Source organism: Pomacea canaliculata, linkage group LG4, assembly GCF_003073045.1.
Source record: "Pomacea canaliculata isolate SZHN2017 linkage group LG4, ASM307304v1, whole genome shotgun sequence".
In the NCBI taxonomy this organism is placed as follows: Eukaryota; Metazoa; Mollusca; class Gastropoda; order Architaenioglossa; family Ampullariidae; genus Pomacea; species Pomacea canaliculata.
In genome coordinates, this window is record NC_037593.1 from 2087058 (window position 1) to 2101152 (window position 14095).

General features: G+C 44.9%; 1 protein-coding gene across 2 annotated transcripts; it reads right to left on the reverse strand.

The window, feature by feature from the left end:
- Positions 1-3002: 3002 nt before the first annotated feature.
- On the reverse strand, positions 3003-6515 carry LOC112562665 (putative WEB family protein At4g17210). Of its 2 annotated transcripts, XM_025236058.1 has the most exons (4): positions 6360-6515; positions 4973-5179; positions 4301-4647; positions 3003-4109 (listed from the first exon to the last, which is right to left on the reverse strand). In XM_025236058.1, the coding sequence occupies exons 2-4, from the start codon at positions 5001-5003 to the stop codon at positions 3870-3872; spliced, it is 618 nt and encodes a 205-aa protein (XP_025091843.1). In that variant the 5' UTR covers positions 5004-5179; positions 6360-6515; the 3' UTR covers positions 3003-3869. The 2 variants fall into 2 exon arrangements, with proteins under 2 accessions (XP_025091843.1, XP_025091841.1); XM_025236056.1 differs by lacking the exon at positions 6360-6515 and having other exon boundaries at positions 4973-5235.
- Positions 6516-14095: the final 7580 nt, after the last annotated feature.

Consider the following 14095-nt stretch of genomic DNA (forward strand, 5'->3'; position numbering starts at 1 on the left):
GCTCGCACCCACGGTTAAAGGGAGGTAAACGCGTGTCATGCAAATATTTACATTTTATTCTCCCCTTAACATACATTCATAAAACACAGATGGCACTATTAAATGAACATACTTAAAGTATTTGACAACAAGTATTCTAAATCAGTAATATATTTGTGTTACTTGCATTCAATTACTTGTGCATGACAGTCATTTTAACAAACGTGTCCCACAAATAAACAGTGAAGTCAAATGTTTCGAAGTTTTTTTTTTTTTCAGATCTGATGGTCTATGGATATATGTGGCTAAACTTGTGGTTATTCTAGTACGGTTGACATTAAAAGGCAGAATAGAAAATGTGAAATTATTCTTTAAATTTTCTGGGCATGTAGTAGAGAGAAATGAAAGTTTGGGAAAGGAGATATGTGTTTCACAAGATCGTTTTACAAGTTTTGCTATAGATATTTCTCTGGAAGCTCTAATGATGTTTATTTACCGAGGATACATTTTTATTTAACGATTATTTCAAGTCTGTTGCCCCATTTCTAACGAAAGTGAGTGTCCTCTGCTTCCAGGTTTACAACAATTTCGCTTGTCCCATCAAACTGGGATACAAATGTTTCACTAATTTGTGTCTCATATGAATAATATAACTTACATGATACAATTACAGGCGCAACAAGTTCAAGATATTTTATTTTTGTTAAGGGATATATTGAACAATAATTCCAAAGTAATGGAACAGACAGGGTGAGCAGGAGGATCTCTCAGCAAAAAAAAAAAAAAAAAAAAAAAAAGACGAAGTACTGGACATGATTTGTGACTTTCTTCACTTCACTGTACAATCGGCGAGTTTTACATGGTCTAGATACAACACAGTGATGTGTCCCCTGTGAGTAGCGTCTGAGGGAATTCAGTTCTATCTTTGGTCGGTTGACAAAGTGAATGTGAAAGATGTGCCGTGGTTCATAATAAACCCGTTTCAAATGACAATACTTAATATTAGTTCCAAGCAAAACATACAATTTTATGAATAAAAGACTCCCTCAAATGGACTGATCAACATTTCGCGTCTTGCAAGCTTTAAACACGTATTTCTTCATAAGTTTATAGACTAGCACAATAAATATTTATATTGAATTTGCTAATCATTTATACTCCATATTGTTTATTTTGTGAATAATGATTATTTCTTCCACCTAACCCTAAAATGTTCAGACATTGATGTTTGGTCCTCGTAAAATTGCTGAAGGGAGGTAATAGCCTACACTAGCAGTTGGGAGAAATTCTAGAGTAGCTTCCCTTGAGCCGCAATGCCTTATCAATACAGTATACCCAACGTGCAGGACATACTCTGTATGTGTGTGGAGCGCATGGTCGATTTGTATTGACCATGTATGAGGGAGTATTTCTACTGTAGAAGTGCACGTGTCTGCTATATTTGTGAATATGTATGTTTGGTTGTTGATAATTCAGTTTTCTTCTGTATATTACTCCTAACAACCTTTCCCATAATGCTCGTCCTTTGTCACACCCTTCCCTTTGCAATATCATGTTACTCTCAGCTCTCGCTCTCGTTATTTGGTTCTTCTTTGTATTTTCTGCATTTGATTTTATTCTTCTTTTAGTACGGTTGTTGATTCTTATATAGTTCATATGTTATTTGTTTTCCTGTCCCTCGTATGCTGTCCATATTTCTTTCTTGTTCTTAAGCGCTAAGAGCATGCTCATTAGAAGTGTGAGTATGCGCTTTACAAAGTTTGCATTTTTAAAATTATTGTTATTGATGTCAACATATTTTTTACAGATGTATATTTTGAAAGGGCACCCTCCACTTTGTTATTCAGTTTCCATGTACTGTATGAAGTAGAAGGAAGAAAGCACAAGCCGAAGGCGCGCACACTAATCGGCTCAACATCAGCGCGGTGCAGCAAACATCTAATTAACAAAGCTATTTAATAAGTACCTGTCCCTTGTAATGATCTGGGCAGGTAAATCAGAAAAGAAAAATAGATGAGCACAGCCCTCACAAAAACATCGGACTCTCGATATGCTGACTTTCTCAAAATCTCTTTTTAATTTTTGTAACTTTCGCAACACTTGTATTGATTTTTAATACTAAAATAAGATAACACCATATACTTAATTCATAAGGTAAATAACAATAGCTGTGAGCAAAGTCATTTATCGAGAGTGAAAAGATTTCTGTAAAAAATTTGGCTTTTACCTACCAAAGAGGAATCGGCAGTTGACTTCCATCGTACAAACGCCGACTGAATGTTAAAAAAGCGAGGTTATTTGTTCAAGTACTCAAGTTTATGCTGCGTGTAGTGGCTTGTTTTGTGAACTTCTGTAATCTACATTAAAACCAAAATAGAAGCAGTCTTCAGGTAGTCTTTTGTGTTCAGGGTTTGTGACTGATGGCGGCTGGTGCAAGCAAGGTGAGCAGCACGTGACTTCGGCAGCCCAAGACGACCTTTCTATTTTGAGGCTATCGATGGCAATCACCGGTGGGTCTTCCAGTAAACTTTATTTTTATATTAAGATGAATGGGAGAAGCTAGTGAAGTTTTGTATATTAAGATAGACGGAGGGGGCCGTTGGTAAAGTTTCCGTATTTAGATGACGGATTCTCGCTCACTGCACGGTTGGATAATAATTGCAGCTAAAAGGACTTCTAGCGATGTACATGTACAACAGGTACTAAGACTTCTAAGAGATTTTTGTGGTCCCAAAAAGTGCACAACGATATGTGTTCCAGTAATATTTTTTCCACTTTTAATCCATTAAGATGGGATGAAAGAATCAGTGCATAGTGGGCCACATGATCGGCTGATCTTGTCAGAAGAACACGGGGAAGACGACCATCTGGGCAAAGCTGTAGTTTGAGCCAGGAGAGGTTTGAATCGCTGAGTGTTAGCATTAGAAACAATGCTAAAGTCATTAAGATAGTGCTACAAGTGGTAGTATTAGTAGAACAGTCCATTTGAGTCCGATGAATTAGTGTTAGAGCTGAGTTCTACCTCATTAAAAGTGAGTGAAAGATAAATACAAATATAATCAAGAGGATCTGTGGTAACCATGGGAAACAAGTCTTTGATTACTGTATTTGATGCACTACTGGGTTAAGACAAAAGGAACATCTAAAGGGGAGCTAATCAAATCCAGACAGTACACTAAGGATTTGGGGATAGGTGCAGTTTTTTTTAAAAATTACGAGACCATTCAGATAACAGGTAGACTTTGCACTAACTGAATGTCTTTTATTGCCAAAGCTACACGGATGATAGAGTTACATGGGGATAACGAGTGCATGGTCCACTGTGACAAAGAAATAGAAACTACAGAAATAATGTGTTGTCATACGATGAGATACTTGCACAAGTTTTAGTTCACCTTCCCTTGTTACATCACGCAGAGGACAACCGCGATGAAGCTGGCTTCCATGGGTTGGTGGCTGGACCAGAGTTCACTGCGAGTAGAACAGTTTACTTGTGTGTTGCTGTTTGACCACCGCTACCCGGGAGTGCCCCAGAGTTTGCTAGGGACTTGGTGTTGACAACACATCGCCTGAGTTGCTTCTGCCTTCGCTGGACATTCCGCGCTGTCACAGATGCGTATCCGAGGCCTCCAGGGTTGCTTAGCGACGAGCGAATTGGTTTGCGTGACGTTTGCTGGCGCTGCGCGATGACCTCGGTGAGGTGGACCACCTCCTGGCACTTCCTGACGTAGAGGGCGCGGCACTCCTCCAAGTCCCTTAGCGCTCTGCATGTGGGCGACGAGCAGTAGGGACCCACAGGCTCTGCAGTCACCTGATTTCTGCTTTTCAGTTCCGGCCCACCCAGGCCCACTTTGGTCCTCTCTCTGCCACTCGACATCCGTTGGAGGTCTTCAATCGGTCCAGCATTCCCCGCCGCCCAGACGTGGGGTATCGGCAGACAGACGTTTGCGCAGCGCCTCGTTGTCCACCTTCAGTCGGAGGACGTCCCTCCTCAGCCGTTCAGCCTCGTCCTTGATCTGCAGGCAGTTCTTGTGCTTGACTAGCTCATCCTCCAGGTCAACAACCATGTCTTTGTTGCGTAGCAACTCCTTCTCCTTTAGCTGCACAAGGGCCTCCAGCTCTTCAGTCTTCTGCGAAACAAAGGAAGATAATTTTTGATATGGTTGGAGCAAATAGTTTATTGGACAATGTTTTTCTTCTCGGAGGTGTTAGACCATGAACAGATTTATTTATAAATACCTTATTTTTAAGGCCTCCAACGGATATCGAGTACTAAAGAGAGTGGCAGAGAGAGGACCAAAGTGGGCCGAGGTGGGCCTACCTTTCTCGCCTCCTCCGCGACTGTCCTGCTGTGTCGCACTTCAGCCGCCATGATGTCCTGCTGGTCCTTGTGACGCTGCTCCCTCGCCTGCAGCACGCGCGACAAGCTGGCGAACTCTCGTTTGAACTCGCTGGCCACGGTCTTCTCGCGCGTCAGGTCCTTCTGCAGCATGTCCAGCGCCTGCCGGAAGTGCCGCTCGTTGACGTCGTGCGCAGCCTGCAGAAAGCGCATGCGCGCCACCACGGACTCGCACTCGGCGTGCACCGCTCGACGCACGTACCGGCGCAAAACGTTGAGTTCCTCCTGACTGAGTTTCTTGGCCAGCCTCTCTTGCTCGCGAAAAAGATCTCAAGCAAAGCGAGGAAAAAACCCACCATCAGAGGTTTTACGTGTTTTAACCAAATAAACAATAAACACTGAAGCAACAGCTCGGTAACAATAAAAAATAAATAATTTTGAGAGTAGACAAAGTTGAGTTTTCTTTTTTATTTTTTCGTTTAGTTTATTTTGGATGAGCTGATACGTTCCTCTTTTTTAAATGTTTTATCTTTCCTCTCAATTACGCTTAGACTAAAAATAATTGTTGTTCTCGCTAACAAACACAAATTAAGCAAGACACTTCGGTTTCTCGGGGAGCAGATGAAAGAAAGTTGTGCTTCAAAGACTTGATACCTTCAATTCCTGGTAATCCCTGACGATCCATCTGTGATTGGCTGTGCTGACTGGTTGTTGACTGGTTGTTGTGTTGACTGGTTGTTGTGTGGCTGTGTTGACTGGTTGTTGTATGGCTATGCTGACGTCTGTCCCATGTGTTGTTATCGGTTGAGGGATTTTTCAAACCGTCAGCAACGAATTCGGAGATGATGTGTGGTTGGGCGCCTGTAAAGCACATTAAAACGACCTGATGTAAAACACTGATTTATCGACTGCACAACAAAATTTGTGAGGGATAGGATTATTAACTGCACACTAAATATTATGGAGCGAAATGCGTGCGTTGGGGTGTCTAACAGTGGCTCATTAATGATTTTTTAATGACTTTGCACCTTATGACTGTGTATACTACACACACGTGTGCTTCATTTAGTAACAACAGACCTGAGGGAACATAACTTTGTACTTGATGCCGATGAAGTGTGACTGGGTGCACAGTGAGCTGATGTCTGAAGCCTATCAATCAGCTAAACTGGTGATTTTAAAAATATTTTTATTGCTTGCTACGAGTTAACCACCGAGGTAGGATCCCAAGCACACGGTGCATCTGGCTCTTAACTGTTGAAATTTCCACAAAAAATTAATTAAGACTTCTTCCCCGAAAAAAGACATCTACTGTAAAAAGCAAGTCCGAGTAAGCCAGCTGTGGTTTTGCTCAGTTCATGAACTGATGACGTACTAGGAGTACGAGACACCACGTGACCAAGAACTGAGCATTGCGTCCTACCTGAAATAGCGAAGGAAGATCTCCACAAAACATCAACAAAAACAAAACAAAACCAAAACCCAGGGATTCCGACCAAACAACGAGCACCACCTTGGCACCATAAAACTTTTCAGAGTTTGAGAAAAACGATTTCTGCAACACTTGTTCTCAGTTTTCAGGGCAGAGCAAACTCCGTTCAAACTTGGCATGACTGTGGAGAGCCACCCACACGCCATTCTTTCTACAGCAGTGGAGACGAAGGTGGTGGTGTTGGTGGAGGAGGGCCAGAAGGGTGGGTGAGTGGCTTGGCGGGCAAGTGGTGAGGAGTCGACAGCGCGCATGGTGGGATCCCACTTGTGGTAGTACGATCCTTTATCTGAGTCTGGTTTGTAATTAAAGGTGTTTTGTCTTTATAGTATTATTCTGGAGACTGTAGAGTCCGATCATTCACATCAAATATTACAACCGGTTAGCACATTGAACTACAAGCACGTGACTCAAGGCGTACCTGGTACATGTGTGAGTATCTCTGTTTTCTATATACATCCGCGCATGCGTCTCACGGACCACATGTTTTACATCCATAATGTTATATTTTACAAATACAAACTGAATGAATCGATTGTTAAAGCAGCTTACCTGTCCCTGTGCTTCCTACTTCACCTGTCTGTGCTCACAACACGTGGACTGATGCTGAACGGAAGTTGTAGCACGTGATGTAGGTCACGATGTCGTATCAGTTCACATTATTTACCAACAGTTCTGCCTTCTTCTCGTCGCTTCCGTCCCGACTCTAACCGTCAACATGTCAATCCGGTGTAAGCAATACACACTAAAGACACATCAGACAACCACTGCGACGACAGAAGAGCCGTTGTCGTCACAGACGACGCGCCGTGGAGGGCTGGCTGTGGGGATGTGATGGCGTAACGATTTGTACAGCTCGCCACATCGCTGCTGTTTCCGCTGAAAGTCTGCGAAACACAGCTGGTTTCCATGGCAACCAAAAGCTAAGTGGATGGCTGGTGGCGACCGACTCGGCGGTAAGACGATGGCAGCGAGGCACGCGGTGAAGCATTGTGGGATGCGTGTCACTGTGACCATCTGTCACGAAGCTACAGCATCAGCAGGCAGAGGATTCCCTGCTGTCATGTCCTTACGATTAAGGGATTGGAAAATGGTCCCCGGAGTGTGACAGACGGGACAGGTACAAAACGAGAGCTCGATAAATGTTATTTTTAAAATATTATTTTAAATTTTATTCAGCGAGCGTTGGGTGGCCTCGTGTTTACGTATGCGATTTGTGTGCATGTCACTCACACACGCACACAGACGCAAATCTCCAGGGCACCATCTTTCTTTTTCTTCCCATCATCATCTGCAGAGAAAAATGTGAGCTTTGCCTCCACTAAACCCTGAAGAGCAAACATGGAAAATCAAATGCAAGCTTGGAAGATTTCATGTTTACAGACAACAGCATAAGTAGCATGTCAGCACTAAGCCTCTTCAATCTGATAGGTTCTAGTAGTTTTAAAATCAAAAATACCACACACAATAGCAAATAGCAATAAATTTATTATTTATTCACTAATTGTGAATGTCGCCTACATCCAATCCGCCCTAAGCACTGTGCGAGTCCAAGTTTCGTACAGTTCTCTAAACAAATTACTCATTCTGCTGTTTCCCCCACCGACACTTAATACCGGAACTGACTAATACTTTTCAGTTCGAAATATTTTCTTCGTCACCACTCTTTTCTTATTTCCAACCTTCGATCGATCCGGTTTTTTGCACAAGCAAGGGACATAAACGCGTCGTCCTATTCTTGCAGGGGAGATAACAACTCCAACTGCACACTTCACCCTCAAATTTGCTACCCTCGGGTAGACAGCAACCCATTTCATGACCTGGCATTAAAAAATAAAGAAAAAAAGAAAAAAAGAGAAAAAGAAAAATCAACAACACCTCCACCTCCCTGTGTTATTCTATCTTCCCCACCTCCCCTTTGCCTCCCTCTCCGCGTTCATCTAATTCATTTCTTCTAGCACCATCCACAGAAGTGTATCAAGTTCATTATTCATCTTACACATTTGAGCAAAGGTGTTTTCTGTCCATCAGCATACCTGAGAACCTGAACAGCATGAGCTGCCGACAGACAAAGCACAATGCAATCGCCGAGTGTTCCAGGACAGCAGACTCCGAGAGCGATGCCGGGGTCATCGAGTCTGTCGCTGAGGGCATCAGCATTCTCAGCAAGTCTCGGGAACACGAGCTACCGACTATCAAACTCTTGTCAGAATGTCGCCAGTGTTCAGACTCAGGCAAGCCAAGACTTACAGTTTAAAGTCTCATTGTGTTATCAGCGCGTGCATGAAGTGGAACGCACGCGGTTCTTGCCTCGGCACGCGCACCTCAGAAGCGAGCTTTTACACCGAGACTAGGTGCTGCTTGAGTGGATGTGTTAGTGAGAAAGACAGATGGCAGGTCAGGATGGCTGCAGCAGACTAAATGAAACTTGTACAATGTTTGTTTGACGACCTCCGAGGGTTCCCCGATGTTTATGTTGAGTGCGTGCTTAGCCTCCAGCCTCACAAGACAATAAGCGAGGGTCTTGTCAACAACAGAAGGCAGGGGGCGCCTCCCTCTCCACAGGGGCAGCTACTCATTCTTATACCCTGTGAGGTTGAAGTCATAACGAAGAGGTAAGGTTACCTCAGGGTTAGCTATAGAGTTAGGTCGCGGGGAATTGTGATGGGGAGGAACACACACCTGGGATGTCGGTTGATGAATCTTCATCTTCCTGTTTGTTCGTATGGTCGTCTGTGATGATTGGAGACACCTTGCAAGGGATGTAGGTATTGGGAAAGTTAAATCAAAGCCGGGGTACAAATGTGCCTCCAGGTCATGACTACGGTCTGGGAGGAAACAGACAGAGACATTAGACAATTTATTTGGGTGATGAAGATGTAATAATACACCAGCACGTGCTCTACCCAGACACTGTAAATCATTTTTTTCTTCATCAACGTCACGTGTGTGTTTCTGAAGCTCTCGCCACTAAGTCGACGTATTCTGGTAGACTAAACAAAGCATCTATCTTACATTTTTTCCTAGAGATAACAACAAAAGAGAAAATACATTTATGGAGGCCCCACCCCACGAAAACGGTCGACGAGCTTCATTAGTCACAAATGTGAAGGCGAACTCCTCTTGTCAGCAATGTTACCACAAATTTTCTAATCACAAAAATTATATCCTGTTTCTCCTCTCGGCTAATGAGGACTTGTTGTTTTTAAAAAGAGGATGAAGGCACGGGTAAGGCAGTTTCAACTGTGTTAAAACGAAATTATAAAGAGGGAAACAATGACGGATTCAAAAGAGGGAAAAAAGAAAGGACATCATCATCATCATAGTCATCATCATCATGAAGAAGAAAGATATAAGAGGAATGACGAAGAATGTAGGAAAGAATGCAGAAGACAAAACAATTATCGATGTTGCTGTGGAGATGCTCACCTCACCCAGCCTGTAGGGAGTCCTGGCTCCCAGTCTCTGAGTTTACTCAGGACCCTATAGGCTCGCCCCATGGCAGGAAGTGATTCCAGGAGCCTTTCGTCTTGCGATGAATCATTAGATGCCGGTCTGTCATCGGGGATAACAGGGCCCTTGGCTAATGCACACATTATAGTTTGGGAGAGAGAGAGTGAATAAGATGTTTGCAGAACTAGGATGAAGGTGAGGAGAGAGAAAACCAGTCTGTCTGTGTGTGTGTGTGTGTGCGCCTGTGTGCCTGTGTGTGTGTGTGTGAGTAAGACAAGTTTGGAGTTGTATCAAGTGAGTGTAGCACAATACACACCAGCATGGACTACAAGTATTACTGTCTTGCTATCAACAAGACGGAGGATGACAGGTCCCAGTGTTTCCCTCACATCGTGTTACACATCACACACTCATCTCGTTTGTCAATAGCAGTTGCAATAATAAAACACTTCAAACTTTTTTCTACTTATCAGTTAAGTCTGTGCACTGAAACAAAAGAGGAAGACAAGAAACAAGTTATACACTATAAACATATATCTCTAACAGTTTCTGAAGTTGAAGTTGTCGTAGTCAATGTGTCGTTGAAGCCATCTTGTTAGAAAAAGTATTAATATGTTTGTCATTTCGCGATGTAAGCTGTGAAAGCTTTTACAGTGAGGGCAAAGATCGGCAAGGGAAAAGAGAGATGGACAGAAAGACAGAAAGACAGAGAGACAGAGAGAGCGACAGAAGGACACACAGGGAGAGAGGCTTGTAACACCACGCTTGACTGACTACGCCTCACCGCCATGACACCACTGGCGACCAGCGGGGAGGTCGGTGAGAGAGAGAGAAGGATGGGATGAGGGCTGGAGGACGACTTTGTTGTATCTGGAGGCTGATGTAGGTAGGTGTACACACAGCCGACAGCGTGGGAGGGCGCACCAGCCGGCAATTCCTGGCGCCTCGCCCTCCGCCACTCCAGCGTCTGGTAGTCAGGATGCTCCTCACGTCACGTGAGCGCGCGCACCTCACGTCACGCGACTGTAAACTACGTCAGCGGGGGGTGAGTGGGGTGAGAGGAGAATGTTAGTGTCCGACAAAAGAGACTAACATACTAGTGTCCAACATGCTGCTAACCCTGTGAGACCGACATGTTAGTGTCTATGCTAGTATGTGTATGTGCGGTCAGATAGAACCGGTCGACATAAACTTTAGGAATTTCTTTTTATTTTTGAAAAATCCTCAAGTTCTTGCCATTGAAAGGTTTCGGTAATGCAGGTGATCCAGGTGTTACAGTTGCAGCTGAGTGTTTGTAACGGACACACGAGGCTAACAGACTGTCGCAGAATTTATTTGTCAGGGTTCACATGAGGTCGGCACTAGAGTAGCAGGCCTGGCGACCTTCCCAAACCTTGTGAACACAACTAACGGTGATCAAACCAACAGTTCAAGAGAGTTAACATGTCTGACTCGTTTTTTGTTGGCTTGTTTGTCTCTCGGCTTCTTGTCTCTCTCTGTAGAGCGCGACTGTACATCACGTGACACTCCAACCACTCCCCTCACCCTCCCATACCCCGAGTCAGCGCAGGGCAGGGTGCAGGGTGCTGCTGGGTGTTGGGTGTTGCCTTGGTTGCCTGGACATCGTCATGGTTCACCTCCACACCCAGCTGCTCAGTACGTTGTGAGAGAGCGTCAGAGTTATCGGTCCTAAACGCTGCAATTATCTGAGTAATGGCCCCTTGTAGATAGCAGACGCCTTGTGATGGCGCAACACACACGCACGTGCACACACAGGTAAGCCCTCACCTGAGGTAAATGGCAGACGGTCGTTACGTCAGTGGCCTTGGCGAGAAGCTTGTGTTCAGTCTCAACGGGAATGGCAACGGTCGACCGACGATAACTCGACCACACGTGTGTTTGTCTGTGTGCGAGGTTGGGTAGGCTGACTCATCAACTTTAACCTCAAGTTCAACTTAATGAACACTTTGATTAACGCATGCGCGAATGTTTATATTTATATTTGTATTTATATTTATATGTGTGATAACTGCTGTGTGACTACTCATTATTCTCCATATTTTCGTCAGAAATATTTTCTTTCGTTGTATGGTCGCACTTCCTTAGGGTGTGTCATTCTGTGTACTTCATCTTGTCTTGGCCTTCATCTGTAGTCGAGCTGCTTGCGGGTGATCCGTCTTGTCACGTGACACTACGGTACGCCGAGTAGTGAAACTACTGACAGCCTCCATCGTCTCTGCCCTCCTCTTGCCTCAGACTCTGCTCTGTTTCTAGTAGCAACACTCACGAGGCCGTCAATCAAGCGTGAACTAATTAAGGTGGACAGTAATGAGCAGTAGGACCACCGACTGGCAGACAGGACTGAACACACGAGGGTAGTTACAGTCTGACGGGTACATTCGCCCCGTGTGATTTATACTCATTACAACACCCGGGCTTTGCCTCTACAAGTGTTTGTGAGGAGAAATGAACAGAAAATAAACAAAGCTGAGCCGACAGGTTGTCAGCAGCTAAAGTTTGCTCATCAAAGTGAAGCGAGAAATTGAACACGTGGAGCTTGTGTCTGACTAATTACCTGGGGTCTGAGTATGAGCTCTGGATACTCACGGCAGGTAGCAGGCGGCACTCAGGCGGTTCGCTGTGGTGTCCAAGCCCATAAGACAGGAGACATTGCACACCTGTCTGTGACAGGGGCACCTGTGTGTTGTCAGGTGTCGGGTAATGATGCCGGCAACATTCTACAGCTTCCTCCTGGCCCTTACTGCCCCCTGCCCTTTAGTGGGCACATGTGTTCGTGTGTGTGATATGTAGATGAGTATGTAAGTGTGTGTTTGTTGCCATGACTACCTGTTCCATGGTCTTGACATGCTCCCCTTCCAAAGTTCCGTGCATGGTTACACTGTGTTGTTGTGTACCCTGCACCCTGTACCCTGTACCCTGCACCCTGAGTCCTCCGAGGAAGGAAATGTTCATGCAGCACGTGACACACGAAAGGCGGGTACCTTCAGCATGAATGGCAGCATCCTGCTGACCTTTGTGTACACCAGCATCCTGGTTGACCTTTGTGTACACCAGCATCCTGGTGACCTTTGTGTACACCACTACCCGCACTTCCTCGTCCCACGGAGGTGGGAGGCACCGGCGCGCGATACCTGCTGACCCTGGGAGGAAAAGGTCAACAGCCGCGGTGCTAATGGTGCACTATGACCTTTCATTTGCAGACCTTGAACACACCTTGCAAGCCTCCTCAACCTCAGGAGCCGAAAAAAGGAAATATTACTAATAAAAATCTTTATCTCACTTCTACCTGGAGAGAAAGGACAGAGAGACATTGGTGGAAGGGAGAGCAGGTGTGTGTGTTTATATTATTGTTTGTGCTGTTTGGCAATACTTCGCTACAGGCTGTTGTCAAGGGCTGGTTATATATATATATCAAGGCATGTTCATCTTTACTTATTGTGACATGATGAGTTGTTTTATTTCCACTGGAGGCTGGAAGAGAGGCTCCATCATCAACTGTCTTGAGAGGGTCGAGACTTCATCAAACGCCAGTTAGGTAGGCCGACATGTCCAGCAGGTGAGATGAATATGGCAGTCAAGTATGTTTATGTTTGTCTTCTAGGTCTGCCCCACTCATTCTGCCCTCAGTCAGTTCAAATAGAGGATAAGGACAGCCATGGGTGAGATTTCATCAAATCATGGCGAGCTGCTGAGGTCTGTCTGCTCGCGAAGATGTCGGTACCCACCGCAGTCAAACGATATTCGCTTTCTGAATCCTCTCCTCAGTGAGATGGAAACAAATAAACTGAAAAGAAACAAAAGATTTACGGGAAGAGTGAATGGGTGTAACCTCCTCAGTCCTGATGTTGGTGAGGGTAGTGGAGGAGAGACAATGGAGTGGCTGCCAGTGAACCACTCTCCACTTGTTGCTGGAGGAAATAAAAAAGTGGAAAATGCTTGATGGGAACATAAACCTCGTGAAGTAGGGTTTATATGAGAACATAACAAGCAGGAGGCATGATGAGGCGGTGACAGGTGTGAGGTGTCGCGGCCAGCGATGTGGGAGTACTTCCGCTTGTGAGCAGCTCGTACCCGAGGTTCATGACCAGCAGCGGGTGACTCACCCTGTGAAACTGTTTTCACCTCCAGACATCTTGGTAGCACGGACATCACATGAACAGGGTCGTCACAGCTTCCTCCTGCTCCCCTCTCCCTCCCCCACACACATTCTTACTTTCACATTTTCTGTTATCTCATTCCACCCTTACCTGTGGCTCTTACCTGTCTCACGAAATGTCAGACTTGAGGCTCATTAGTCGCCTCAGAAGTTGAAAACCGCGGGTGAGCTAGAATTTTGTTTTCAGTTTCCAAAGCTCATCACACGAGTCAAAAACATCAAACATCTACGAAGGAAGACAGGCAGGTGCAAGAAACTCAAGTCTCGATGTAACAACCGTAATTTTTTCACCTGTGTGAAAGGAATGGCTTGCTGTGTGACCGTCTGCAATTTGTGGAAATGTTGGGTGTGAGGGGCGGCGGGCATCTTCACAGCTAGCAACACTACAAAACGAGAGGGGGCGAGATAAAGAAATCGTTCCCAGCAAAGGAACGAAGAACAGAAGAAGGAAGAACAGGAGAAGCAAGTGCAGGAGATGAAGAATGAGTGAATGCGTGAGTGAGTTTGTGTGTGCGTACCTGAGTATGCTTGTGTGTGAGTGAGTTTGTATGTGATCATGTAAGTTTGTGTGTAAGCAGCTGAGTAGGTTTGTGAGTCTGGACGAGAGTTTAAAAGCATAAACCTGACAGACGGAGGGAAGGACGAGTGAAAGTAAGGC

Coding starts and splice junctions, on each gene's coding strand:
- LOC112562665 (XM_025236056.1), bottom strand. CDS start 5,192: ATGTGCTTTACAGGCGCCCAACCACACATCATCTCCGAATTCGTTGCT. Junction 4,648..4,972: donor GGGATTACCAGGAATTGAAG/GTATCAAGTCTT, acceptor GCTTTGCTTGAG/ATCTTTTTCGCGAGCAAGAG. Junction 4,110..4,300: donor TCGCGGAGGAGGCGAGAAAG/GTAGGCCCACCT, acceptor TTTGTTTCGCAG/AAGACTGAAGAGCTGGAGGC.